This window comes from Bombyx mori, chromosome 1 (genome assembly GCF_030269925.1).
Source record: "Bombyx mori chromosome 1, ASM3026992v2".
NCBI lineage: Eukaryota > Metazoa > Arthropoda > Insecta > Lepidoptera > Bombycidae > Bombyx > Bombyx mori.
The window spans coordinates 9,839,597-9,865,439 of NC_085107.1; the positions used below are offsets into that span (position 1 = coordinate 9,839,597).

General features: G+C 33.7%; 2 protein-coding genes across 2 annotated transcripts; one reads left to right on the forward strand and one right to left on the reverse strand.

Annotated features, from left to right (window-relative positions):
* The first annotated feature begins 568 nt into the window (after positions 1-568).
* LOC101743556 (collagen alpha-2(I) chain) lies at positions 569-9,122 on the forward strand. The gene is made up of 5 exons (XM_012693623.4): positions 569-842; positions 931-1,098; positions 3,006-3,261; positions 3,624-3,765; positions 3,963-9,122. The coding sequence occupies exons 1-5, from the start codon at positions 720-722 to the stop codon at positions 8,386-8,388; spliced, it is 5,115 nt and encodes a 1,704-aa protein (XP_012549077.2). The 5' UTR covers positions 569-719; the 3' UTR covers positions 8,389-9,122.
* A 2,033-nt stretch (positions 9,123-11,155) lies between these two features.
* On the reverse strand, positions 11,156-25,632 carry LOC101741018 (ras-GEF domain-containing family member 1B). Its single transcript, XM_004929820.5, has 12 exons — positions 25,401-25,632; positions 24,516-24,769; positions 23,518-23,637; positions 23,177-23,434; positions 22,882-23,027; positions 22,624-22,768; positions 21,080-21,337; positions 20,845-20,988; positions 20,241-20,320; positions 17,130-17,231; positions 16,285-16,457; positions 11,156-15,766 (listed from the first exon to the last, which is right to left on the reverse strand). The coding sequence occupies exons 2-12, from the start codon at positions 24,687-24,689 to the stop codon at positions 15,681-15,683; spliced, it is 1,686 nt and encodes a 561-aa protein (XP_004929877.2). The 5' UTR covers positions 24,690-24,769; positions 25,401-25,632; the 3' UTR covers positions 11,156-15,680.
* Between the last annotated feature and the right edge of the window lie 211 nt (positions 25,633-25,843).

Genomic DNA, 25,843 nt, shown 5'->3' on the forward strand with positions numbered 1-25,843 from the left:
TCCCATTCCATACAAATATGAGCTATCTTTTACGCTATCGAAAACGTTAAGAAACACGCACTAAGCACACTGTTTCATTCTCTCGCATGTTAAATTCTATAGATGTTTATCAGTTTTCAGTGTCGCTTTTTCGTTTATATCGTATTATAAATAACAATACTTCTTTAGAAATTTATACTTTAATAAGGTTATACTTTAATTATACTGGTGGGAGGACCTCTTGTGAGAGCGCGCGGGTGGGTACCACCACCCTGCCTATTTCTGCCGTGAAGCAGTAATGCGTTTCGGTTTGAAGGGTGAATGGAGCAGCCGTTGTAACTATATTTGAGACCTTAGAACTTATATCTCAAGATGGGTGGCGCATTTACATTGTGGATATCTATGAGCTCCAGTAACCACTTAAAACCAGTGGGCTGTGAGCTCGTCCATCCATCTAACCATTAAAAAATAAAAAAAGCTATTAAACAAGACATAACTTTTTTAAACTCGATATATTTTCTAATGAATAGTAAATGAGAAGACCTTTTTATCTATAATAATATAAAACCCCCAACTTCCTTATATTTGTGGTTGAAGTGTGGCAAATTTATTCGTTATCACCGAAATTAGGTGGCTGAACTTATATCTACAGAGAGTTCATCTTAAGTGGAAGGGTCAGTCGACGTTACAGTGCGCTGGAGGAGCCGCCCAGCCGCCAGAATCTCGTTGTGCTTCATCGCATGATCATGCGTCCAATGGCGCTCCTAAGCCAACGTCGAGCCGGTCTTGCTTCTCATTTTGCTATAATCATATGTTACTTTTGTGTATTGCAGTCTACAACTTCTCATGAAATTTCATCTGGTGTAAGTATTTTATTTCTTTTTATTTAATTTAAAATTAATTATTTGTTATCTCTTAGAATGAAAGCTCTTTATTAACGTTTTTTTACAGTATTATTTGATTTGCCGCGACACAAACACGCAGCTATGTGTTACTTGGCTAATCCAATACTCCCAAGCTATGAAGTTGGCTACAGAATTGAGTACAAAGAAAGTATCAACAGATGTTTGTGGATTCAGCCAATTGAAGCCTATGGGGCAAAATCGGTCATACGTAGAGGTATGTTGACCACTTTTGTTTTATTTTTATAAATGCTAATATTGTTTGTTTTAAATTTTTTTAAACTTACTTCACTAAATATGATAAAAAAAAACACTTAAATCAAACTGATTGTCATAATAAATTTGCAAACCTAATTGCCCTATTTGCGAACTGTCATGAAAATTTAACAAGTGCTCACTAATAGAAAAGTAGCTCAGCGATTTTATACATACTATGTCAAACTAAAAATATACAAATGAAAATTAATATGGTACATATTTGCTTCAGATCATAATAACGAATATTTATTAAATTATATTTATCAGATGTTTTAATAGTGTGGTCTAATTATATAACATATAAGATTTAACATAATAAAACTGTTGCTGAGAATAATAAAAGTAATTATAAATTGTCACTGTCGTATATCAGGATAGAGTATGTGTGTGTGTATGTGTGTATTCATTATCGAAATACTTTTTTTAGAATAACACATTAAATTATTATTATTATATCTACTTCACATTTAATATAAAATTTATATTCGATAATTGTAGCGTCCATTATACAGTAAAATCAAGTGACTATGCTGTGATTCGTCTTCGGAACCATTGTTTCATAAATTTTTCGTGACATGAGCGAAATTTACGAAGAATGTTTTTTTTTTAATTATCTCAATAAAACCAGTAAATTTATTTGTATAATTAATTAGTAATTACTGATAACGTGACATGGACCGCTCGAATTCTATTTTTAGTGTAAAACAATTGTGCTTTGAGGTTTACGAGTAAGATAACAGTTTTCTTAAGGCAATTATGAATGCTCTGGGGTAGACGCACGCTCACGGCAGGAATCGATCTGTGGTATTCTAATCCCTGCACATCAGATGGCTCTCTCAAAAAAAGCTTTTACCTCATCAAGTTGGGATCTAGTTGGCAGAGTCTAAAGAAAAAAAAAATTGAGATTTTCATAAAGAAAATAATAATTTTGCTCGACTTAATAGACAGTGGTAGGGCGTGTCACTAGACACATAAATTCTGGCTAAGGATTATCTAAGGAGCACATGTTTCAGTCCGAAGGGTAGGATATGTGTTGTATCAAACTAATTGAAAATTTAATATTTTTTCTCAAGGCTGTCATGTTTATTACACGTGAGCCCGACTACTCATTTTAGGTAATAAATGAAAATCGTTTTTGTACAAAAAATACACGTGCCCTCAAATAGAATAGTCCGTGCGAAGTTGTAATAGTCCCGTAGGCTACCAAAGATCAGGTAGTAAAAAAAATATAGAAATAGTTTCGTTTTATTTTCAACAAATCAAGGATTATTAAACATCGGAACTGACTATGTGAGGTTTGTGGACTCCAATAATATTTGAACATTTATTTGTGGTGCGTGAGCTGATCTTTCGATGCATGCAATACAAACGTTAGTTAACATAGATAAACTTTTGTGATTTCAATGGAATAAGCGAATATTCGATCAAATGACCCCACAAAAATATTTATATGAAAATAAAACTATAGTTCGAAACTGTGATATTCGAACAGTTAAATAAAAAATAAAACATGTACAAACAATTAATAAAAAAGTAACACATTTAGATTTTTTGTAATATACATAATTAATTAACATTTATTATATTTTGTTATAAATATAAATAAACTATGTAGCGCTATCTGTAACGAACGATAAAATAAATCTTTCGAAACATTAGTGTTATGTAAAATAACGACAATCATAAAATTAACTTGCAATATTTTAATGTTATTTTATCATTACTTATGAGATAACTTCATCTGTCAAGGCTCACCTTTTTCCTTGGCCTGTGTTTCACAATCTCACTATCAAAAATGGAACAGTAAATTTAATGTGTCAAGGAAAACGTTAGAACAATTTAAAACTAAGTCATCTGTTGTAACAGGTATACCCGATTGACGAAAGTAAGCCGGTTATGCGCTGTCCTATAAAAAGTTTGGTGGTGAAGTACAACAAAGATCTGCTTAATTTGAAGAGCATACATGAAATACACAGAGTCCGTCGTCAAATTCCCTACGCATTACGAGGACGTTACAGGGGACAGACCCAATCTCAGTATCTGGCCATAGACCATGGAAACGGAAAAGATGATGGAAAAGCCGAAGCGCAATCAGCTGCTGACTCCTCTAGAGCTAGCGTCAGTGAGTAAAAACGAATGAAACCATCTTGTATTATTAGTCATTACGATATTATGATAAAATAATGAACTGGCTACAAATAAATGCCTTTTTAAATAGATTTTTTGAATTTCAATACGTGATACAAAACGGAACCCAGGAATTTTTATATCAATGAAATTTTTATTTAAAAATATTCCTCTCGTATAAATAATCTCAGTACCTAATGTTTTTTCTTTATTTTTAAATTTAAAGCCATAATTTAGTTCATATAAAGAATTAAACGGACCCTTATAACACTTAGATGTTAATTTACCATAACTGCTTTGTAAAATTGTGGTAAATTTAAAAGAAATCATTAATGTTGAGTATTAATTATTAATTAGGTGGAACGAGCGGAATGGGTCAAGCACAAAGTCAATCCATGTATGACCCGACCTGCGATGACTGTGTCGGCCGATCTACTGGCATCGATACCTCAAAACAAAAACCGTTGGGAGATTCTCACGGCGGCATTCCATCAGGATTGTATGTACACTTCTATGAAAATCCATAAGCAATTCTTCGTACTTCGTTTTTGATATGACCACTATAATATACTTTACTATTAATAATAGCTTTATGTTAAATAATTATGTAACAGCCCATAACAGAATTACACACTAAAACACAATTTCACAAAAGGCAATTGATTTAACACTCGTAATGTAATACTTTCTTTTTAGACCTTCAGGAGCGATCGGCACACCAGGAAACAATTTACCCTTTGATCCAACAGGGGGAAGTCGATTAACAGGAAATGGAGGTTACGGGCCTAATGAAAATGGCGAACGTTATGGTCCTGGAAGTACTGGAATCAATGGTGCTTATAGACCACCGGGCGCTGGAGGAACTTATGGTCCTAATCAAATTGGGAACGGAGCTTTTAATCCAGCTCTAAATGGTATTCCAGGTATTCGTGTACAGGGACCAAATACAGGTTATGGAATAAGCCCTGGGGGTGGTTACACCGGATCATCTCCTGGGTTGGGTAATCAGTATTTGCCACCTTCAACTAGTACTAATTACGAACCAGTAAAAGGCAGCTATGGTCCAAGGCAAAATGTTCCTGATGGGTCTATAAATGGCTACCTTCCTGTACCTAGTGGTAGTAATGTATACGGGCCAAATCCTAACTCTGGCTCTGGTCACGGAATCGTTTCCAATATACCAGGAGGTGGCTATGGTCAAAATGGAAACTACGGACCCAACCAAAATGGAAATATGCCTTATGGTACAAACCAAGTCCCTTCACAAGGTACGAAAACGCCTGCTCATGGAGGAGGTCCAAGTGGGATCAATACGGGGTTAAGTTGGCCATCCACAGGAACATTTACACGTCCGGGATCTCAGAATACACCTAATGGACCAAGTTCTCAAGGCAACGCAAACGAACCTCATAATTTACTAGCCCCTAATGCTGTTTACGGACCTGGTGGCAATAGACCATATCAAACGGATGGCCAAAGTAACTACCAAACAAAACCAAATAACGCGTACGGAACTACTGGTGGATACACTCCTGGATCGAATGGTGGGTTAGGGTATCATCCTGGAAGTCAAGGTAATCAGGGTGGGTCTTACCCGGGTTCGACAAATACTCAACAAGGACCTGCAGGTCCGTTTAATCCAGCTGACATAGGTACTAACAATAATGCAAACAAATATGGTCAGTTAAATCCAAATAATCAGAACGGCCTACAAAGTCCCGGTACTTACAGCCCTACGAGTACCGGACAAAACCACATGCCTGGAGTTATCGGTAGCCAAAATGGCCTACAAGGACCTGGAGGACAGTATGCGCCTACAAATACCGATGGGCAAATACCTGGAGTCCAATATAATCCTGGGAGCACAGTAGGTCATAATGGCTTGCCTATTCCTGGAGGTCTGTATAATTCTGGAATTGGAGGAGGTCCAAACAGTTTTCCTGGAACTCCAGGACAGTACCAACCTGGATCCACAGATGGTCATAATATTGTAACAGGCCCTGGAGTTCAATACAGACCAGATATCGTTAGTGGTCAAAACGGCTTACAAGGTCCCGGTAGTCAATATGGAGGTGGTCAAAGTAGGAATCAAGAGCCCGGAGGTCAATATGCTCCTGGAAATCAAAACATTATGCAAAGGCCAAGTGGACAGTATGGACCCGATAGTGCTGTTGGACAAGGTATTCAAGAACCAGGAAATATGTATGATTCTAGACCAAATAATCAAAGTCCTCAATATGGACCTGGAATCGGAATCGGTCCGAACGGATTACAAGGGCCAACTGGTCAGTATAGGCCTGGATCTTCCGGAGGTCAAAATGTTGTATCAGGCCCTGGAGGACAATATGGTAGTTCTGGAACTCAATATGGTCCAGGTGGTCAAAATGGAATTCAAGGTCCTAGTAGTCAATATGGTCCAGGTGGTCAAAACGGAATTCAAGTTCCTGGAACTCAATATGGTCCAGGGGGACAAAATGGAATACAAGTTCCCGGAACTGAGTATGGTCCAGGAGGTCAAAGAGGAATCCAAGGTCCTGGAACTCTGTATGGTCCTAATGGACAAAATGGAATCCAAAGTCCAGGAACTCAGTATGGTCCAGGGGGACAAATAGGAATTCAAGCACCTGGAACTCAATATGGACCAGGTGAGCAAAATGGAATCCAAAGTCCTGGAACTAAGACTGGTCCAGAAGGACAACTTGGAAACCAAGGGCCAGGGACACAGTATGGTCCAGGTGGACAATATGGAATCCAAGGGCCAGGAAATCAGTATGTCCCCGGCGGACAAGGTGGAATCCAAGCTCCTGTAAGTCAATATGATAATGTTCAAGGTGGAATTCGAGGACCAGGAACTCAGTATGGTCCAAGCGGACAAAGTGGCCTTCAAGGGCCCGGAGGCCAAAATGGCATACAATATCCAGGAGGAAGTTATGGCACCGGCGTCCAAAGTGGTTTGCAGAAACCAGGTGGCGTTTATGGTTCTGGGTTAAATGGAATCCAAAACAATGGCGTACCTGGAACGGGTGATAATTATGTTCCTGGAGGCCAAAGTAATGTGCCAGGTGGTTACGGCATCTCTAATAGACCTTTTAATCTTGATGGTACTGGGAGTCAACAAGGTCCATATAACCCATCATTACCAGGACAAAATGGACCATATGGGACTAATATGGTAGGTCAAGGATCAGGTTCAATTAGTCCTGGCACTACTGGCTTAGGGAACACAGGTAATCAAAATGGACAGTACGGACCTAGTGCTGGACCTTACCCTAACCAATATGGTAATGACTTATCCAACACGGGAGGTGGTTCTGGACAGTATGCCAATGTTCCTTATGGATACGGTAATAATCAAGCTGGTGCACCACAGAATGTTGTCGATCCAAATTCAGCTCTTTTGATAGATGGTGACGATTCTGCAGCTGAAGCTAGCGTTTCTCAAGCTTCAAACGGTACAACGGCTATAGCTTCCTCAAAAGGAGGAAATGATAAAGGACGTGCTCAAACACATGTGCAAGGAGCTTATACTGGCGGTGGCTCATTTTCTGCTCAAGCCGAAATTAGTGGTGAGAATAAAGCAGCTAATAGCGAAGTAACTGGTGACAAAAAAGGAGCTTCTAGTAATGCTCAAGGAAGTGGACGTAATAATAAATCACAAGCTAATGTTCAATTAGGATCCGAGACAGGTTCCATCTTGACTGGTTCGCAAAGCGAAGGAGTGATGCATTCTTCCAATACACAAGTACAGGGTAGCTTGAAAGGTGGCATGGCGGACGCTCAAGCTCGTGGTCCAGGTAGCACTTCGTCTCAAGCTCAGATTGGTTTTACACCGTATACACATGGAGATGCATCTCATGATGTACAAAAATCTCCATTTGTGGGCGGGGGAACTGCAGCTGCACAATCAAGTGGTCGAACGGGCTCCTCACAATCACAATTACGTGGAACATTTAAATATGGAATTACTTATAACGGAGGAGCTCAAGCAGGTGCCAGCTTAGACAAAGACACAGTCTTTTCTAATAGACTTCCATTTGATAAAATTGATGTTTATGATGAAAAAAACAAAAATATTAACATCGAGACGACGGAGAAATCATTAGACTTGTTACCTACTGAATCGACTGAAATCCCACTAACTACGGAACACTTGAGCTATGATATTCCTTCAACTACACCGTTGGATATCAGTGCAAACACGGAAAAAATAGATCCAGTATATTCTGAAAATAACGACGAATATGGGTCACATTCTCACTCTGATCATCACAAAACTGAATTTGCGGCATCTACACCAACTCGTTCACCTCCCGTTGAAAGTAGACGCTCTTTTCAGTCCGCTTATGGCACTAATAGTGGAGATTATGATTATACCACTGATAAAGAAGAAAACCAACCTGAGGAATATGATATGGATGACGGGTTTGCACCTGAAGGTACAGACACAAGTGATAACGATCAAGGAGAATTTGCAAATTATAATGAATTTTCTAGAGACTCAGAAACGCACCAATCTCTTCATTCGCCGAAGCGAAAAGGCCTGGAAGTAAGGCAAACAACAGGCGGCAACACGCAACATATTGTCTTGGGGGCACTTCGAGACCAAAATGCAGAGATTACACAGAGAAACTCTGAACGTCCTGATGAGAGTAAAATATATCAGCCTGGTGAGCGTGTACCAGGTACTGGCGGTTATACAATACCAGTTGGATTCACAGGCAGCGTTAAATCGGTTGCTTCCAAAGATAAAACTTACGTAGTAGGGTCAAAAGATTCACCATCTCAAGCGCAGACTGTATCCCTTACTCCTGGCTCTGGTAAAATAAAATATACTTATCCAACTACACACACCAGAAATGTGAGTCCTAAAGATTTGCGGTCACTTTACAATGTTAAACCAGATGATAATAATCGATACGTATCTGTTTCAAAATCAGTAACACGCGATTTAGACAGTGATAATAATATAAGGAAACAATATTCACACACCTACTATACAAAATCGTCATCTTGTGGATATTTTACTTTTACTTGTAATATGGTGAGTGGTGCTGAAGGCAAAAAAAAGGTTTGTAAGCCAAAAATTCCAACAAATCCTGATGGAACTCCTATGAGATGTTAAGTTCAACAGAATTTTAACACCTTGATTTAAAATTAAAATATTACGAACGAAAAGATATGTGTCTTTGTGATTAAATTTGTATAAAATTAATTTAAAACAATGTAGATTAATGTAATTTAAATATTTGTAACCTAATGTATTTTTGACCGTGATTTTGTTTTTGTTATTAGTTTGCTATCGGGCTGATCTTTATTCTTTTATTACGTAGACATTATAATAATCATTACTCTTTAAGGTTTAAGGAATCCTTGGACAATACTTTTACTTTCTGAATTTACTTAGGTTCCATTGACAACAATTTCTTTTTATTATTGTATATATTCTTTGAGAAATAAAATTATGGTCATTGATTATTTTATTATTTTATGAAATTCGACAACAAACCGACGATAACGAAACATATTGATTAGCCTAATATATTACGATACCTTTAGAATCGAATGCTTATAACAAATATTTTATGAAATCTTATAACAAATATTTTATGTGTATTGTATATTATGTGTATTAACTATTAGTTTTCTAAAATAAAACTAGTACGTAATCATTTTAATTGGCAACGAAACTTATAATACTGAGAATAAAAAATAATACCACCTCTTAAATTTGAAACGTATGTTTTAGTTTATAAATAGATACTTTTTTTAAAACTTATTGCTTAATATTAATTTTATCTGGTACATAAATAGTTTAGTGTGTTTAATTATTTTTTATTAATAAATAGTAGAAACCAATAAGTAGTTTTATTCCAAATATTTAAATCAAAGAACCACCATTAACTAAAGCAAACCTATTTCATTTTTTTTATGAAATAGGTGAAATAGGTAAAAAAAAAATCAGCTGGTTAGTAATTATTTTTCATGACCTTGTTTATGATACATGTTGGAGAGGGGGGACTGCCTAACAAAACCTTATATTTTGTAGGACAAATATTTTTTCACGTTATTTAGATAATTATCTCGATAATTAACAAAGAAAAATTCGGTTAGTAGTAAATTTTTAAAATTCGTGAAATCAACATATTTTATCGTTGCTACCCCTAGTAAGCTACCACTTACCAACGTTACTGTAAGGAAAAAAGTTGGGCGTCTAGTCAAAAGGAAGCTACTCACGAAAAATCAGCTTGTTAGTAATAAATAATGAAAATTGTACCAGGGATCCTGTACTATGTATCTCGGGAGATGAAGATAGCACCTAGAACCATGTCGCGTATTTTAAAAGATGACTTAGGACTTGCAGCCTATAAGAGACGTACTGGTCATTTCTTAATTGATAATTTAAAAGAGAATAGGGTGGTAAAATCGAAACAACTACTGAAGCGGTACGCAAAGGGAGGTCATAGAAATTTTTTGTTTACGGATGAGAAAATTTTTACAATTGAGTAACATTTTAACAAACAAAATGACCGTGTAATGCTCAAAGCTCTAAGGAAGCTTCCCAATTAGTCGACAGAGTGCAACGTGGGCACTATCCGACTTCAGTGATGGTTTGGTGGGGTATTAGCTATGAAGGAGTGACTGGGCCATACTTTTGTGAAAAAGGTATCAAAACATCGGCACAAGTGTATCAAGATACCATTCTTGAGCCTTGAAGCCTCTTAACAACACCATGTTCAATTCAATGGTCAATGGTCCTTCCAGCAAGACTCGGCGCCAGGTGATAAAGCTCGGTCTACGCAGTCTTGGTTGGAAACGAACGTTTCGGACTTCATCAGAGCTGAAGACTGGCCGTCGTCTAGTCCCGATCTTAATCCGCTGGATTATGATTTATGGTCAGTTTTAAAGAGTACGGCTTGCTCTAAACGCCATGATAATTTGGAGGCGTCCCTAAAACAATCCGTACGATTGGCAGGGAAAATTTTTCCCATGGAAAGAGTGCGTGCTTCTATTGATAACTGGCCTTAACGTTTAAAGGACTGTATTGCAGCCAATGGAGACCACTTCGAATAAGCTTTTTATACTTTAAATTGTTTTATATTTATGTATTAAACTAACACACTGTAAAAGTAATAAATGTTATTTGCCATAGAATTTTTTTTGTTTTCCTTTGTAACAGTATTTATGGCCAGACTAAGTATATATAAAAACGAATTGCTGTTCGTTAGTCTCGCTAAAACTCGAGAATGGCTGGACCGATTTGGCTAATTTTGGTCTTGAATTATTTCTGGAAGTCCAGAGAAGGTTTAAAAGGTAGATAAATATGAAAATGCTCGGAATTAAATAAAAATAACAATTTTGTTTTCCCTTTGATGCGTCCCCCGTGGAACGGATTCTTTTTGTTTGTTTTAAGTTTATTTTATACAAAAGTTTAGGTCTTTTATTTATCAATTGAGGCACTAGGAAGTCAGCTATTAATAAAAGATAAAATACGTTGATTAATAATAGTGAAAACATCAACGTATTTTATTTATAGTATAGACAATGTATTATATAATATGTTTCCACGATCTAATGCTCAGTAAACTTAAAGCAGTTAGGTGTAAATTATATTTCAATGGATAAAATTGCGCAAGTATGAAACCACAGCCCTTTTGACCGGTTATACCAATATAATCTTGTATCGGTACGGGCTGGGCTTGTTCACTTTGTAATGTCTCTCATATCTGCTTATAAAACCTGGGCCAGGAATTGAAACCTGTTTCATTATAATTTTTTAAATAATTATGTATACATATACAAATAGGCGTCAATCCTCTTTCATTGTGTAAAGTAAATGCGTGTCTATAGAAGGATGGGGCTAATAATAGATGAAAAAAAAAAACAACTCATACAACAATTATTATTTATTCCAATTTACACGATAATTATTTCTTAGTTTTAGATATTCCGTTTCAAAATTCAATTTAAATTAATTTTAGAATTCGTGACATTTAGGTTTTTTTTTTTTTAAATGACAAGTTGAAATTGATAATTTGAGCTACTATGAAGTAATACATTATAGGTGATGAATAAAAATTTAAAATGAGCACAACGATAGATAGAACAGACGAGGAATGTTAGTCGTAGACATCGAGGATCACGTATCACAGGATAGATAATTAGAATTAAAAATTCAATAGCTCCATTGAAACATTTTAAAATTTTACAAACGACGTACAAAATATTTCGTTAAAATTTTATATATAAAATTGCATTAGCAATATAATCAGCAACAATAATAACACGAATCGCCGGGATCCCGTCTAACTTACATTACCTAGGACCGATATAATAGCTAGCCAAATGCTGCAAGTCAAATAAACACATTGATGGTTCTTCAGTTGTTTCGATACTATCTCAGTAAGTTCTGGAGGTAGTCACGTGACGTTGCTGACTATGAGAACACTTCGGAACTTCACGTATGAACGCTCGATGAGAATGCTGCGTTATTGTCATTGATTACTTAAAGGCTCACGAAATTGTGTTTTTCTATATATTTCTATTATTTTAACATGTACGCTATTGAATATAATTTTATATATGAATCACTATAACAATTAAAGCAGCCAATACTGTTATTACATTATAGTCTTTTCTTATATTTTTTCACACAATAAATACAAATACACTCAGTCTGATACGTGGAATGTTGTCAGGTAACAATGCGTAACAATCTCTTTTTTTTATGAATAAATAGACATCAATGATTATTCACTTATCGATAAGTCTTTGTAATTGATATAATATACTTACATGATCTCTATAATGTAACGAAATTTCAAGTTTTTTTTTTTTCGAAATCAAACTAAGATGTAGCGTTGTTAAAGTGCAAACCGAAAATGAATAAATTGGAACGACATATAAAACTAAATGCACAGAACGAATATTAATTGTTAATTTTAATCATTTTATTCTTGAGATTCATGATAAGTCTATAATGGCATCAAAATTTTATATTAAAGCATTACAAAATTAATATTAAAATACAATACAGACTAATTTTTTTAATACATTAAATTTAAAGGAAATAAGTTATTAAGTACATAAATTGCGTTTGTAGTTCAAAAGTAAATTCGTAAAAACTAACTTAAAAAATAACAATAAATAAAACAAAATACCTAGTCGGTGGTAAGGTAGTCTAGCTTCCGTTTTTTGTCTTAAAAATAATTTTAATTGAACAAAACAATAACATTAAAATAATTAAAATACAATCAAATTATAATTTGAACATTCAATAGACATTGTACTACAACTTAGTTTGGATTGAGATAATTTTTTTTTAGTGGCAGTGATTTTTTCGCTGTCTTCCAACATCAGTTTGTTACGTCATACGATAAATTAAATAATATACGTATGTGTATGTATGTACTAATAAATACTAATAATATATTCCCTAATCTGACACCAACTTATCCACGTTATGACGCGTATAAACATTACAAAAATACAAGCTATCCGTTACAACAACGAAACATTTGATATGATATTCAAATTGCGTAATAATTCAGATTATTGCTCATATTAATGTTTAATATTATTGCCCGCAAACATCCGCGATATACATAAGCGCAAATAAATTGCACATATTTAAAAATAAAAAGTTATGTAGTAATAACTTTTCATGTACTTTTTTTTCTTTCGAATATATAACACGAAATATGCGTATGTTATTGCAGTATTGTTAATTGAATAATATTATATTATATATATTATACATGCATATATATTAGACAAATCTTCGTTAATGGAATTGCGTAACTCTGATCCTGTCAAATTAATTACTAAATTCACACTCAAATCGATTCCAAGACATCAAAACTTCGAAAACATTTGCAAGATTTCTATCCTATATGAGTAAGTTTTTGGACCCATTTTTTTCATTGTACTATTATTGCAAATACTCATTAACAGAAACCAATTGTGTTTATTAAGTTCAAATATCACACAAAGTGTAATACAATTTCCACTGAACATGCAACGTTTCAACGTAAAATTCAATAGAGCAAATAATAGTTAATTATGTGGCCCTTCCCAATAATAAACGCTAGTAAATAGAGAGCATTTTTTAAGTAATATATTATGTTAACTTTTATTATAGTCGTGAACGACTCAGCCATTACGGCATGTCAATAATTTCACATTCTTATTTCCTAAGCGATTTGTGATTACATTATATTTTCACAAGTAACTAATTATATATTCACCACACCACACACATAATATTAAGATACTTGTAATACTGAAAAAAATACAAAAATACACCATAGACAAAGAAAAATAAAAAAAATAGGTGAATTTCAATTTTCTCGTGAACGCAAACCACTTTAATGTCCATTAACTATATTTTAAAATAAATTTAAAAAATGAATGAGATCAATTTTCAGCGTACAAAAATTAAAAGTAAATAGTTACATATCTAGTATGTAAGAGTATTAATATGGCGAGATTTTTAGTGTAAAATAAATACTGTCATGTAAGGAACTAACAATTTAAATGGCCTCATTGATGATCTGAACATCTTTTTTATACCACTGGAGCACGAATGATGCGTATTTTTATGTTTATAATAATGTAGTTATATTTTAGGTTTGCAGGAGCTGTATGTAAACATAACTAATTTGAGAATATTTTTCCTTAAAAAAACATTATATGGTAATTAATTACATTACAGTTTTGGCAGTCACGAAGTAATTAAATAATAAGACATACCTAGAAGCACATAATAAGTTTAAGTTTTTGAGACTTGGTCTAGTTGTAATTATACTATAAAATAAGGTTTTTTTAAGACTAAATACGTGTCGGCCGCCGAATCCCATATTTTATATTTTGCGCTCCTATGCGCGGGAACCACGGAGGTACGAACCTCGACTCAAGAAAAACAGGACCAAATACGTGCGCTTTCCGAGTTTGAATTTCCCTATACATATTTCTGTATTAACAAAATTCAAATACAATGTCTCTTGAGAATATAGTGCAATTTTTTTTTGATTTCATAATTCGATAAAATTAATTAGCACTATTTGGCAGACTCCTAATGGCGTTTAATGATGATAAAACTTCTAAAGCCTTTGTTCACTGCTAGTTCAGACTGCGCAGTCGACTAACCGGTGGTAGGACCTATTGTGAGTCCACGCGGGTGGGTACCACCGCCCTGCCTATTTCTGCCGTGAAGCGGCATGCGTTTCGGTTTGAAGGGTGGGGCAGCCGTTGTAACTATGCTGAGACCTTAGAACTTATATCTCAAGGTGGGTGGCGCATTTACGTTGTGGATGTCTACGGGCTCCAGTAACCACTTAACACCTGTGAGCTCGTTCAACCACCTAAGCAATAAAAAAAAAACCTTTGATAACATGGTAGTGGTGAAAAAAGAAAAACTCGATCGATTCACTATAGCCCAAAAATGTAATGCCAGTACTAAATTAAAGACGGCGAGAAATGGAGACAAAAAAAATATCGACGAATTCGAATGACGGGATCAAATGAGCGTCAATACCAAAATGTCAGAACACGTACGTTGTCGTTGCTTACATGGCAACCAAAACAAGAAGTAATGTGCACAGTACAAAAACTACACTTGTAACCTAAGTTCAATATCTCACTATCTGGACTTGACGCCCAGTTTTATTGTTCGTTTAAATGAAAAATAACTTCAACTTTTGTTCATGAACTGAAGATGAACTGAATTTTATTTAAAAAATCCGAAGGTGTTTTGATGAAGACCGAAAAATCGATTTAAAAATCGACTTAATGATATGTTCATGACATCCGGCGACTACCAAATCTGTAATGTCTCCTCACAAGATCAAAACTTAATCCGATTTAAAAATATATCAAATAAATTAATGTTATACCGAAAACAACCTGAAATGAGTCTCAATTAAAAATTACCAAATGCACTCTGACATATAATAATTTAAAAATTAAGTAGTAATTAGTTTTAGTTATTTTCACGAATTACATTAAATACGCCGCGCGTTGTATTATGTAGCCTTTTTTAAGAATGTTTTATTTATTTGTTTTATATTGCTATTTTAATAAATATAAATTGGATGTCTTACTTACTTATGAGATAATCTAGCTGATGAATTTAATAGTGACTATTTTGGATTGTCTAGCTACGAATAAATAATTATTTATTCGTAGTTGTCTAGTTATAAACTTTTAAAAATATATATAATCTATCAATGGCGGCCAATATTTATTATATACGACTTATTTTACTTTACATAGACGTGTAATAATAATACATATGTTCTTAATTAGAACCTCTCAAAAATTAAAAATCAATTATTATATTGTATTTCCTGAATCTAGTTTTACTGTAAAATGTACGAAAAAATATATGTCATCTTCTTTTAAAAGAAAATGTAGTTTTTAGCTCGAGCCGCGAAGACGTTTTAGTCGTTCTTTCTCCAGATGATCAACAGGGGGCTCGCGTTCAAACGATACCAATTCCAATGCTGAAATTTATACCTAATTATTTTGATGTCACTTTGTATTATATCTGTTCCAATATTTATAATAATTGAACTGGTTTATTATTTAGTATTTATATATATGCCTTATTGTATATAAAACAATTAAAAAACAAAAGATTTAAAATAAAATATACAAAAAGGCGATCTACTAATTAGTCTTCTTCCAGCAAATTACGAGCAGACAAAAATGTGACCGAAGGAACAAAGTGTAACACAAAAAATATGCCTGAATAGATTAAGTAGGTATTATAACACCAATAAAATCATTAGGTTAACTTCATTATACACTCCCACAAAACATTCATTTATATACATAGACATTATTATATACTATATATGTTATAATATCCTATTATATTTACTTTCCCCAAAATCTTGATTCGTGTCCACTCATTGTAAAATAACAATACAATTTTTAAACCAAGATTTTAGTAACCATTTTATATCATCAACAAATTAATAACAAACAGAATAAGTTCTTATTGTTATTGGAATGTTACCTGGTTCGGTGAGAGTAGGTCTGTCGTTGAGGTATCTCCAGACAGAGGGGTGAGGTGAAGGAGGCGCGGGTGTCGGTGACTGATCAGTGGTGAGCCGTCTGCTAGCTAACTGCGTACTAACGTGCTTACTCAACAGGGCGCACTTTTCAAAATTCACGCGATTACCGGACAACCTTATAAATATAAGAACACAAGTCAATAGCTTATTAAATCCAATATGTAAAAGTAATCGTGTAAATTAGTTTGTATCCATGCGCCGATCACTTCGTTTCTATGGGATATATTCTATCACAGTACTATCGATGTCTAATAATTATTTAAAATTATTTTACGGCTTTCAGAATGTTTTATAGAGTTGATTTGAATCGATTGTGCGTTTCGATTAGAATGCGAACCATTATTTCAATGCGATTTTAAACTTGAACTTCAACGTATGCGAAGGCATTCGCGGTGGTGCATTTATGGACTATGATGGTCAATTAAACCATCGCCTTTTCTACACATATAAACTACAGGCAACTAAATTTGGCAGTACAACATAAAATAGATGATATTCATAATGATATAAAGCAGGTTTAATAAATAAATAAAACTGTAGTTTTAGAAACTTCCCAAATGAAATAAAATGAAAATTATTAACGTGAGATTTAATAATGTCTACGGCTCTCGACAACCGTAAAAAGTACTAGATTTAAATAAGTTAAATCGACTACTAAAAATATCACAATTCGTAAAATAAATAATATAGTTTATATAGTTATTGACGATTCAGGGGCATTCATTAAAGATAGATGAATAAATAATTATGGAAAAGCGGTACGAAAAAAAAAGAAGAAAAAACTGACCTGGAAGGGGATCCCTGATTAGCAAAATGCAAGTCTCTACACGTAACAGAAAGCAACGGCACGGCTGTTTCAGTAGGAGCAGCCGCCAGGGCCGCACGATATCTGCGGTAAATGAACCTGTTTTCTTATCGAGTATATTATATTTAGCTTCAGACTTTTTGGCGGGAACGCGGGGAGTGAAGTTGTGTGATTTGTTTTATTTTGTCTATTTAGTGTTTCTTCAGGTTTAAATGTATAATAACGGTGGTTTATTAACTGTTTAATATCTGTGTAAGTGTACAAATGTGGGAAAATGAAACAAAACCACTGGACGTAACTTCTCGGGATCCTACAAGAAGTCCTCTGCAAAAATCTCAGTAAGTGACCACCAGTTTACTGACATTATATTTCATCCCATATCATCTCATCTCATTTCATTACATTTCACTCCATATTATGATTTTTCATAAAAATAAGAATATAAATTAAAATAAGACATGACCTAAAAAGGCCTTAATTACCAGGTCATAAAAACCCTTTAAAAAAAAGCTTCATGTTCATATTAATCTATATATTACGTAAAACAAAAACTTTGTACCTCTTTTTACGAAAATTGCGCGGACGGAGAAGTATGAAATTTCCCACACTTATCGAGAATATAGGGAAGGAGTGCAGAATGCTAATATATTTTTAAAGTTATGCATTAATAATACATTAAATGAATAAAAAAACATTACACACACTACCATGTATTTGACAAACATACATACTTATATATATTCTTTGTTTATTGTCAAACTTTTGTTATTGCTTAAAATCTGTGGTCAAATTGAGAATAGGTTAATATTGTTTATCTTTAATATTATTTGTCGAAAAAAGTTTGCCTACAGAACATAAAATGAATATAAAAAAGAAAACTACGTGAAAACTACGTTCATTATAGTCAAATTTCGACTACTGCGGAACCACTAGTATAATTAATGACACTTATTGTATTTGTCAATCGCGGCAAGGTGTTTAATGTTTTTTATTCGCACAGTGTGTATTATGCATAAATAGTGAACTCTTAAGGTACGAGTATGTATATGTATGATCGCAAAATATTTTCAATAGCAATATTCAAAGTCGGTGTGACTAAATGAGATTACGCGGGGAAATTAAAAATGCTAAAATGAACCACAAAATACGATAATATTTGACGAAAATCGAAAACTCAATGTGTCAAATCTACAAAAAACTTTTTTTTAATATTACTCAAAATATTATTTTCAAATTTTTACAGACAGTTAACCTAATTAACCTAATCTATACTACTAATTATATATAAAGAGGAAAGATTTGTTTGTTTGTTTGTTTCGAATAGGCTCCGAAACTACTGGACCGATTTGAAAAATTATTTTTCCATTAGAAGCCGATATTGTCCCTGATGATTATTTTTTTTGGTTTCATGTGTGTTTTAATGTTTCCGAAGAGAAGCGAGGGCGGGTCGCTAGTTTCAAATATTTTTACTGGTACTAAGGCGTGTTGTAAGCCCACATGGGCACTAAATTTTAATAAACAAAATTTGTAATAAACCAAAAAATGTAATAAAGATGCATGGATTCCACATAAAATCGCATTTATAGTCCACTACTCATATTATGTCCTGTGTGGTTATTGCGAGGTTTTTAGCTTCTCAATCGCATAAAAGTTAACTCAAATTTGTATGAAGTTGGAACAGCTTGCCTCCATGCAAGTTTGAGTTAAGTTTTACGCGATCGAGAAGTTAAATAGCTCGAATTTGTATTGAGTTGGAAAAGCTTCCCTCCCTACATATAAATTTGTGTTAACTTTTACGCGATCGAGAAGTTAAATAGCTCGAATTTGTATGGAGTTGGAAAAGCTTCCCCCTCCATACAAATTTGTGTTAAATTTTACGCGATCGAGAAGTTAAAAAATTTGAATTTGTATGGGGTTAGAACAGCTTCCCTTCATACAAATTTCAGTAACTTTTACGCGATCGAGAAGTTAAAAAACTCGCACTAAGTACACAAGTGCTATCACCGGTGGGAATAGTCCCACACTCCATTAGATATAAGGTCGAAATGTTAATTCTATTTTAATTAAGACTTGAGATACCGTCGTATTCGCTTAACGCTGAATGGGTGAGCTTTGCCTAATAGTTTTTCGAATCGACAAAAATAGTAAAACAATTTAGGAATTTAGATTACTTTTCAGAATTTGGTCCTATTTAGATAGATAGAGAGATAGATTAGGTTAACATTATGGAGTTTTGTTTGAAAGTAAGCGGATACTATAGGTAATAGGAGATATGGATTAAAAAAAATCTAAAGCTCCATTTCGTTTTTCTGTAAATGAATTATGTGATTTCCATAAACATTTATCGATAGACTTCGTATTTTCGGATTTCGTACTTCGCCCACATTTAAAAAATTCGCCATATGTACATTATTTAAATTAAAAGTTCCCCAAACCAAAACGATTTTAATATTTTTTTTATATTATGATATTATGATTGAATAAAATTTTTGAAATTTTTTGATATTATGATTAACATTATTTTATTATTATTATTTGTATAAATATAATATCCAGTAGATAAATATGACTTTATTGTGATTTGACAATAAATAAAATGGAAGTAAATAAAAGTTTACTGATTAGACGCAAATTTCTCTTCAACTTTATTTGAGGCCGTCGACGCAAAAGTGGAATAAGCTTATCATAGTTAGTATGGAGATATCGAGGTTTGAATTTAATTTTACCCTGCTTCGTAGGCAATAATAATATGCCCGAAAACAATACTTCCAAAGCCATCTCTTATTTACCGCTGAAACTAAGTATAGGCCGTTTTTGCGTCAACATTTATTTTGTTTCAAATAAATTGCAATTTAGAAGCACCAATTTTGAAAATGTGGGTTAGGCCATTTTTACGCTGATGGCCTTAATTTTGATAGCTACTCTAAGCCAATGCTTATTAGTAGATTAACAACTAGCATTTATGATCATTTTTACAAGGAAGACAACTATTTCAATTATTGTATAGAGATATTTTTGATTTAATAACTGAGATTGAAAGGTTTTACACATTTCGCATTGCAAACGTATCAAGCAAAGCCAAACAATACGTACCGCGCATGATTTCCTGTAGGTTCAACGCACAATTCGAGCTGCCTCAACTGTTGACCGCAAACCGCTGACGTTCGACTCCACTGAAACATAAATGTTATATTGTTCTCTCGCTTAACATCTATCATACATATTTTGAAGTCGTCGTGGCCTAGAGGATAAGACGTCCGGTGCATTCGTGTTGAGCGATGCACCGGTGTTCGAATCCCACAGGCGGGTACCAATTTTTCTAATGAAATACGTACTCAACAAATGTTCACGATTGACTTTTACGGTGAAGGAATAAACATCGTGTAATAAAAATCAAACCCGCAAATTTTAATTTGCGTATTTAGTGGTAGTAGGAACTCTTGTGAGTCCGCACAGGTAGGTACAACCGCTCTGTCTATTTCTGCCGTGAAGCAGTAATGCGTTTCGGTTTGAAGGGTGGAGCAGCCGTTGTAACTATACTTGAAACCTTAGAACTTATATCTCAAAGTGGGTGGCGCATTTACGTCGTAGATGTCTATGGGCTCCAGTAATCACTTAACACCAGGTGGGCTGTGAGCTCGTCCACCCATCTAAGCAATAAAAAAAGACGTAGTTCACTTAACGCTTATACACTTACGGTTTTTTTCAATCTCATGACCGGAGACATGTTCAGTGCACTGATTATGGCCATGAGAGAATTAAAGTTGCCAAGATTAAAACATTCTCTTCCAGTCATCACCCACTGTTCAATCACCCGAGCTCTGTATTTACTCTTCACTCCCTATAAAATAGAGGTATTCTATCAAACCGAGTGTTTTGAAATTTGATGAGTAAATTATCGTGAAAATACGCGCGGGAAATCAAAACATTACCTTCAATATATCCGTTGCAACTAAATAACTCAGCCTGTTGAACCAATCGGCGTACGCTTCTAGATTTCTCGTGCACTTAGTATCGATATGATGTAGGCTTATAGAAGTTTTACAGGCAGACGTGGACTGCGGTGGATGGATTGGAGCAAATGTCTGAACGAATTCTTCGGGACCGACAAACGATAGTCTGTGCAACTCCACTATGGTAAGTTGATTGGCCAGCTCGACAGGGGTTAGACCGAGTGTCAGGATGTCGCCCTTAAAATGTTACAACGTTATTATGTTTCTTTATTAAGACAATTTAAAATGCACCAATTGATTTAGAACAGGATTTTATTGTTCTAAAAGGGCCCTACCGCTGCTATGTATTTACCGGAGCCTGTAGACATCCACATGAATTACAACGCAACGTGAATGCAGTCATCTACGTTAAAACATAAAGTCTAAATCTCAATGTACAATACATTGTCTCACCCTTCATATCGAAATAAACTCGTTATTCGTCATAACCTAGTCGTAATAAGCAAACTTTAGTGTCATAATTATTAATATGTATTCATTAAAGAAATCGAATACAAAATTCTTTATTTTATATCGGATCTTGGGTAACATAGTCGTTTAACGTCATTAGTAGTGGTTTAAGCTCTTGTTCCATAAAGATCCACAATCCAAACTCAACAAACTCAGGCGAGCTTGTCTTTGTTTAAACACACTTAAATGTTGACCTATATCTATCTATGTATCGAAACCTTTTACCGACACTTTCAATAACCATAAGACATCCGATTTACTTGAAGAATAGCACACGTATCAAGAGCCGATAACAGTACAATCATTTTGTTACTATTGCCTGGTACATTGACCAGGATCGTCAGACTTAAAAAAATGATTATATAAATTTTTATATCGACTTGCTATTTCATTTTTAATTGATTAGGTACTAACTAGCCAAAATGAACAAATACATACAATAAAAGGATGCAAATGATCATAAATTTCAAGGACCATAATAAAATCATAATTGTATGAAGACTAAATAATTACAATGAATGGAAATAATGAATTGAACGTTTCAAGAAAAAAAGTTTCGTTATAAATTGCATTCGCCGCGAAAACAAATACACTTACTCATATTCTGGCCACGAGTAATGCTGGGATCGGTATTCATTATTGGAATATGACACAGCATAAATTCTTTGATGAATATGATACGTTTCATATGATACTTGTTAACAAAGCTATTTTTTTAATGCATATACGAGTGAATGAGTTGTCAAGTGTAAGTTATATCTACAAACTTAATGCCGCTAGCAACATTGTAAATTATAACTTGCGTAATTACTGGTGGTAGGACGTCTTGTGAGTCCGCACGGGTAGGTACCACCACCCCGCCTATTTCTGCCGTGAAGCAATAATGCGTTTTTGGCAAACCCTATTTAGTTTACACAGCACTAAACATTCCTATCACTCATATACCAATATTGATTACAACGCAATAAATGAAAATAGCTACAGCAATCTATTTTGATACTATGATTTATCACCTGAGACAGCTGATCCAGTGAAGACACTTGAGTTATATCCACTAGTGACTCTTCATACTGTTCTAAAGCTGTTAGTTTGTCGAGTAATTTCTCTAAAGTTGTTGACATTTCAACTCGAACTGATTCCATATGTTCTGCTGCACATCTATAGAATACAACACAATTCAAAACATATATTATACTTATATATCGCTCAACCTAACCACCAACTCAAACTTAAATATGAGTTGATGAGAATATACAATATGAAAACTGTACCTTTGTGTAATACTACGAACCAGGGCCATTACTCTATCATCACGAAAATCATAAGGAAACATGCTTGTCCACTGACGGAGCACTCTCACAAGAGCTATCATGTCATTCAATTCTTTTTCGACTAAATCTTTGACTTCTGCCTTTCCCTGAATAAAATTATGAAAATATATAAAAAATCATACAAAATATATGGAGGGGTGAAACTTGTGGGTTAAGCGACATTTCGCTTAATACATGACATTTTCACCTCTCAATATAATCTTTGTTCACATGTAATTGAAATAAACATACTCACTACTTTGTCATAGTTTCTGAAATATAGTTTACAAAGTTTGCTGAGTAATTCATGAGGTTTTAGGTAGAGTCGAGAACATAGTAAAAATGTAAACGTGAAAGATTTGCTTGCCCCAGGACGAAGCATTTCCACCAGTGTATCTAATGTGGCGCTCACAATTTGACCATCTCTATATTCTATGTCTGATTTTTCAGTAGTGCAATTTGTGTAGGGATGATTTGGAATAGCCTTTACACCAGGAGTAAGAACTGTAGACAACTGGACAAAACAAAAAGTTATTTCAATTTAAATTTATACTAAGTTATGGCAAGTATTTTGCACTTTTATCGAATGGAACATACCTGTGGACCTTCAACTTTTTGAGTAGCTACAAAATTAATGCCACCATTCATTACTATGTGCTTACATGAGTTTTCAGACATAAACTTATTACCTCTCACCATTGAGTAATAATCGTCATTCTGAAAATAATAGTTTGTTGAGACATTATGTTCAATCCTCCTAAAATTAGGAAGGTATTAAACAAATAAAATTGATTATTTTTATACAAAGATTATAAATTATTGTTTCAAAGTGAGCTTAGTTGTCTTTTAAATGAAAAATATTAAAAAAAATTAAGCATGCTGGAATATATCTAAAGGTTTAAAATTAAGTGATACATTTTACCTTGTCTATAAAAAAAAAAATTCCATAGTGAAATGAAATGTTCTGTGTATTGCTTATAGTTAAATAACTGAGCAATCTTCTTTTACTAGAGCTATTAAAATGGTTACATATATTTCATATTTCTTAATCACAATAACTGCTAGGTGTAAATTGAAAATGTTATTAATATATTAAACAGCAATTTTAGAGAATTATTTTGTATCTCAGTCTTTGAAATGAATATTATATATAATACTTGAAGACCCCAACAGCGTTAAATTCCTAATTTATCACAGTTTTGTGTTTATAATAACATATACACCCAGTGTGGACTGGATCATGTTATTTTTTATTATGGAAACTGTCTTGATATCACAGGCCATAAACTATCTTTGTGTAAATTTCATTCAAATCGAATTAGCCATTTTATAGTGGTTGAATTACAATCATACAATTATTTATAAAGTGTTAATGTATAATACACACATTTGTTGTTTTAATATGATTTTTTTTTAAATTGTTATTTGTAACAGGTAAATTTCAATAAAAAAATATTAATAACGATCATATTTTCTGACAAACAATAGCTGATTTATGAGACACCAAAATATTATTGATTCGTTAATTTTAATCATCTATATGTAATTATTACTGAACCACAATACTACTATTATTCATTTCAGAAATAACTTACATCATAGTATGAAAGTCCAGTGCCGTGTAATAAAGTTGGGTCAGAAGTTAGAGAAGCATGATTACTGGATGTTGGGGGAACTGGTGCTGGCTCCGTTGGTGCTGGGGGCACTTTTATATTGCAACCACTACATGAAGCTTCATTCAGTTTACTGGCGTAATAATACATCGCCATTCAATTCCTTGATGGTAGCTAATACTATGAGCTTCTTATGAAGCATATACTGAGGGTTTATGTTGAGGAGTCCATTGAATCTGTGGAACATCATTGTTTTTTATATCTACTTTGTATGGTATATTAGAGGAATTAATTCACAAGAAAAAACATTGTGGATAGGCAAAACAATGTTGATGAGAAGATAAAAGCAATAAAAAAGGAAAAAAATGCTGTGATTGCTCAACAAATGGCTTTCATCAATCTGAGCTTGGTCTAAAAATTTTTTTTTAAGATTTCATATATTTATTTTTATCCTTTCTGTTACATCCAATTATTAGATTGTAATTCTCAAATTTTATGTTTTGGTCAACTGTTCAGAAGAAGGCAATTAATAATTAAATCTATCAATACATGTCCAGAAGGGTTTCAATTCCTTTTCTTATTTTCTTTTATTTTTATATTGAATATTTAAAGAAGTTAGTGAAGCGTTTATACACAGTTTGGAACAAATGTTTATTTCAAAAAATATTTTCATTCAGTGTATTTTAACCGAATGAAAATTGAATGATGTGACCATTTATTATTTATAAATAACGATCTATTGTTGTAGCAGAATGATTCTCATAGTTAGTTTTTACTGTTAGCCTTCAGTTTCATTCAAGTTTTTGTAGAAATGTAACATATAGAAAGACGCCTAAGTGAAAGTTATCACAATGTTCACGGTTTTACCTTAATTTGCATGGGATTACAGAAATAACTTCAAGTATGTATTATGTCATAGTAAGTGGCAGAATTTCTCTCGAGAAAAAACGAGGTAACTTTATGATAAAATCCCTAAAATTAAAATACAAAACAGCGCGAATACGCACTGACACTGTATACCTACCTACCTAGGTAATAGTCGTTTTTTTAAGTTTTACGGTCTGGTAACAAGACTTTTAAGCCAAATCTTAGTTCATCTTAAATTTTGATCTTATGTGAAAAATGATATGAAGTAAATGTGATAAAATAGATTAATTTGAGACTTTAATCAATTGGAATGAGATTAAATGAAACCAGATGAAATGGGATGGAGATAGATGGAAATGATGGTTGGAATTTATTCAAATTTATTGAGTAGATTTTGTGGAAGAATACGAGAATTGCTTCATTTTCCGATATTTGTACACTTT

Coding starts and splice junctions, on each gene's coding strand:
- LOC101741018 (XM_004929820.5), bottom strand. CDS start 24,689: ATGGCGATGTATTATTACGCCAGTAAACTGAATGAAGCTTCATGTAGT. Junction 17,232..20,240: donor CCTACAGGAAATCATGCGCG/GTACGTATTGTT, acceptor CATTTACCGCAG/ATATCGTGCGGCCCTGGCGG. Junction 16,458..17,129: donor AATCAGGGATCCCCTTCCAG/GTCAGTTTTTTC, acceptor TATATTTATAAG/GTTGTCCGGTAATCGCGTGA.
- LOC101743556 (XM_012693623.4), top strand. CDS start 720: ATGATCATGCGTCCAATGGCGCTCCTAAGCCAACGTCGAGCCGGTCTT. Junction 843..930: donor CTCATGAAATTTCATCTGGT/GTAAGTATTTTA, acceptor GTTTTTTTACAG/TATTATTTGATTTGCCGCGA. Junction 1,099..3,005: donor AAAATCGGTCATACGTAGAG/GTATGTTGACCA, acceptor CTGTTGTAACAG/GTATACCCGATTGACGAAAG.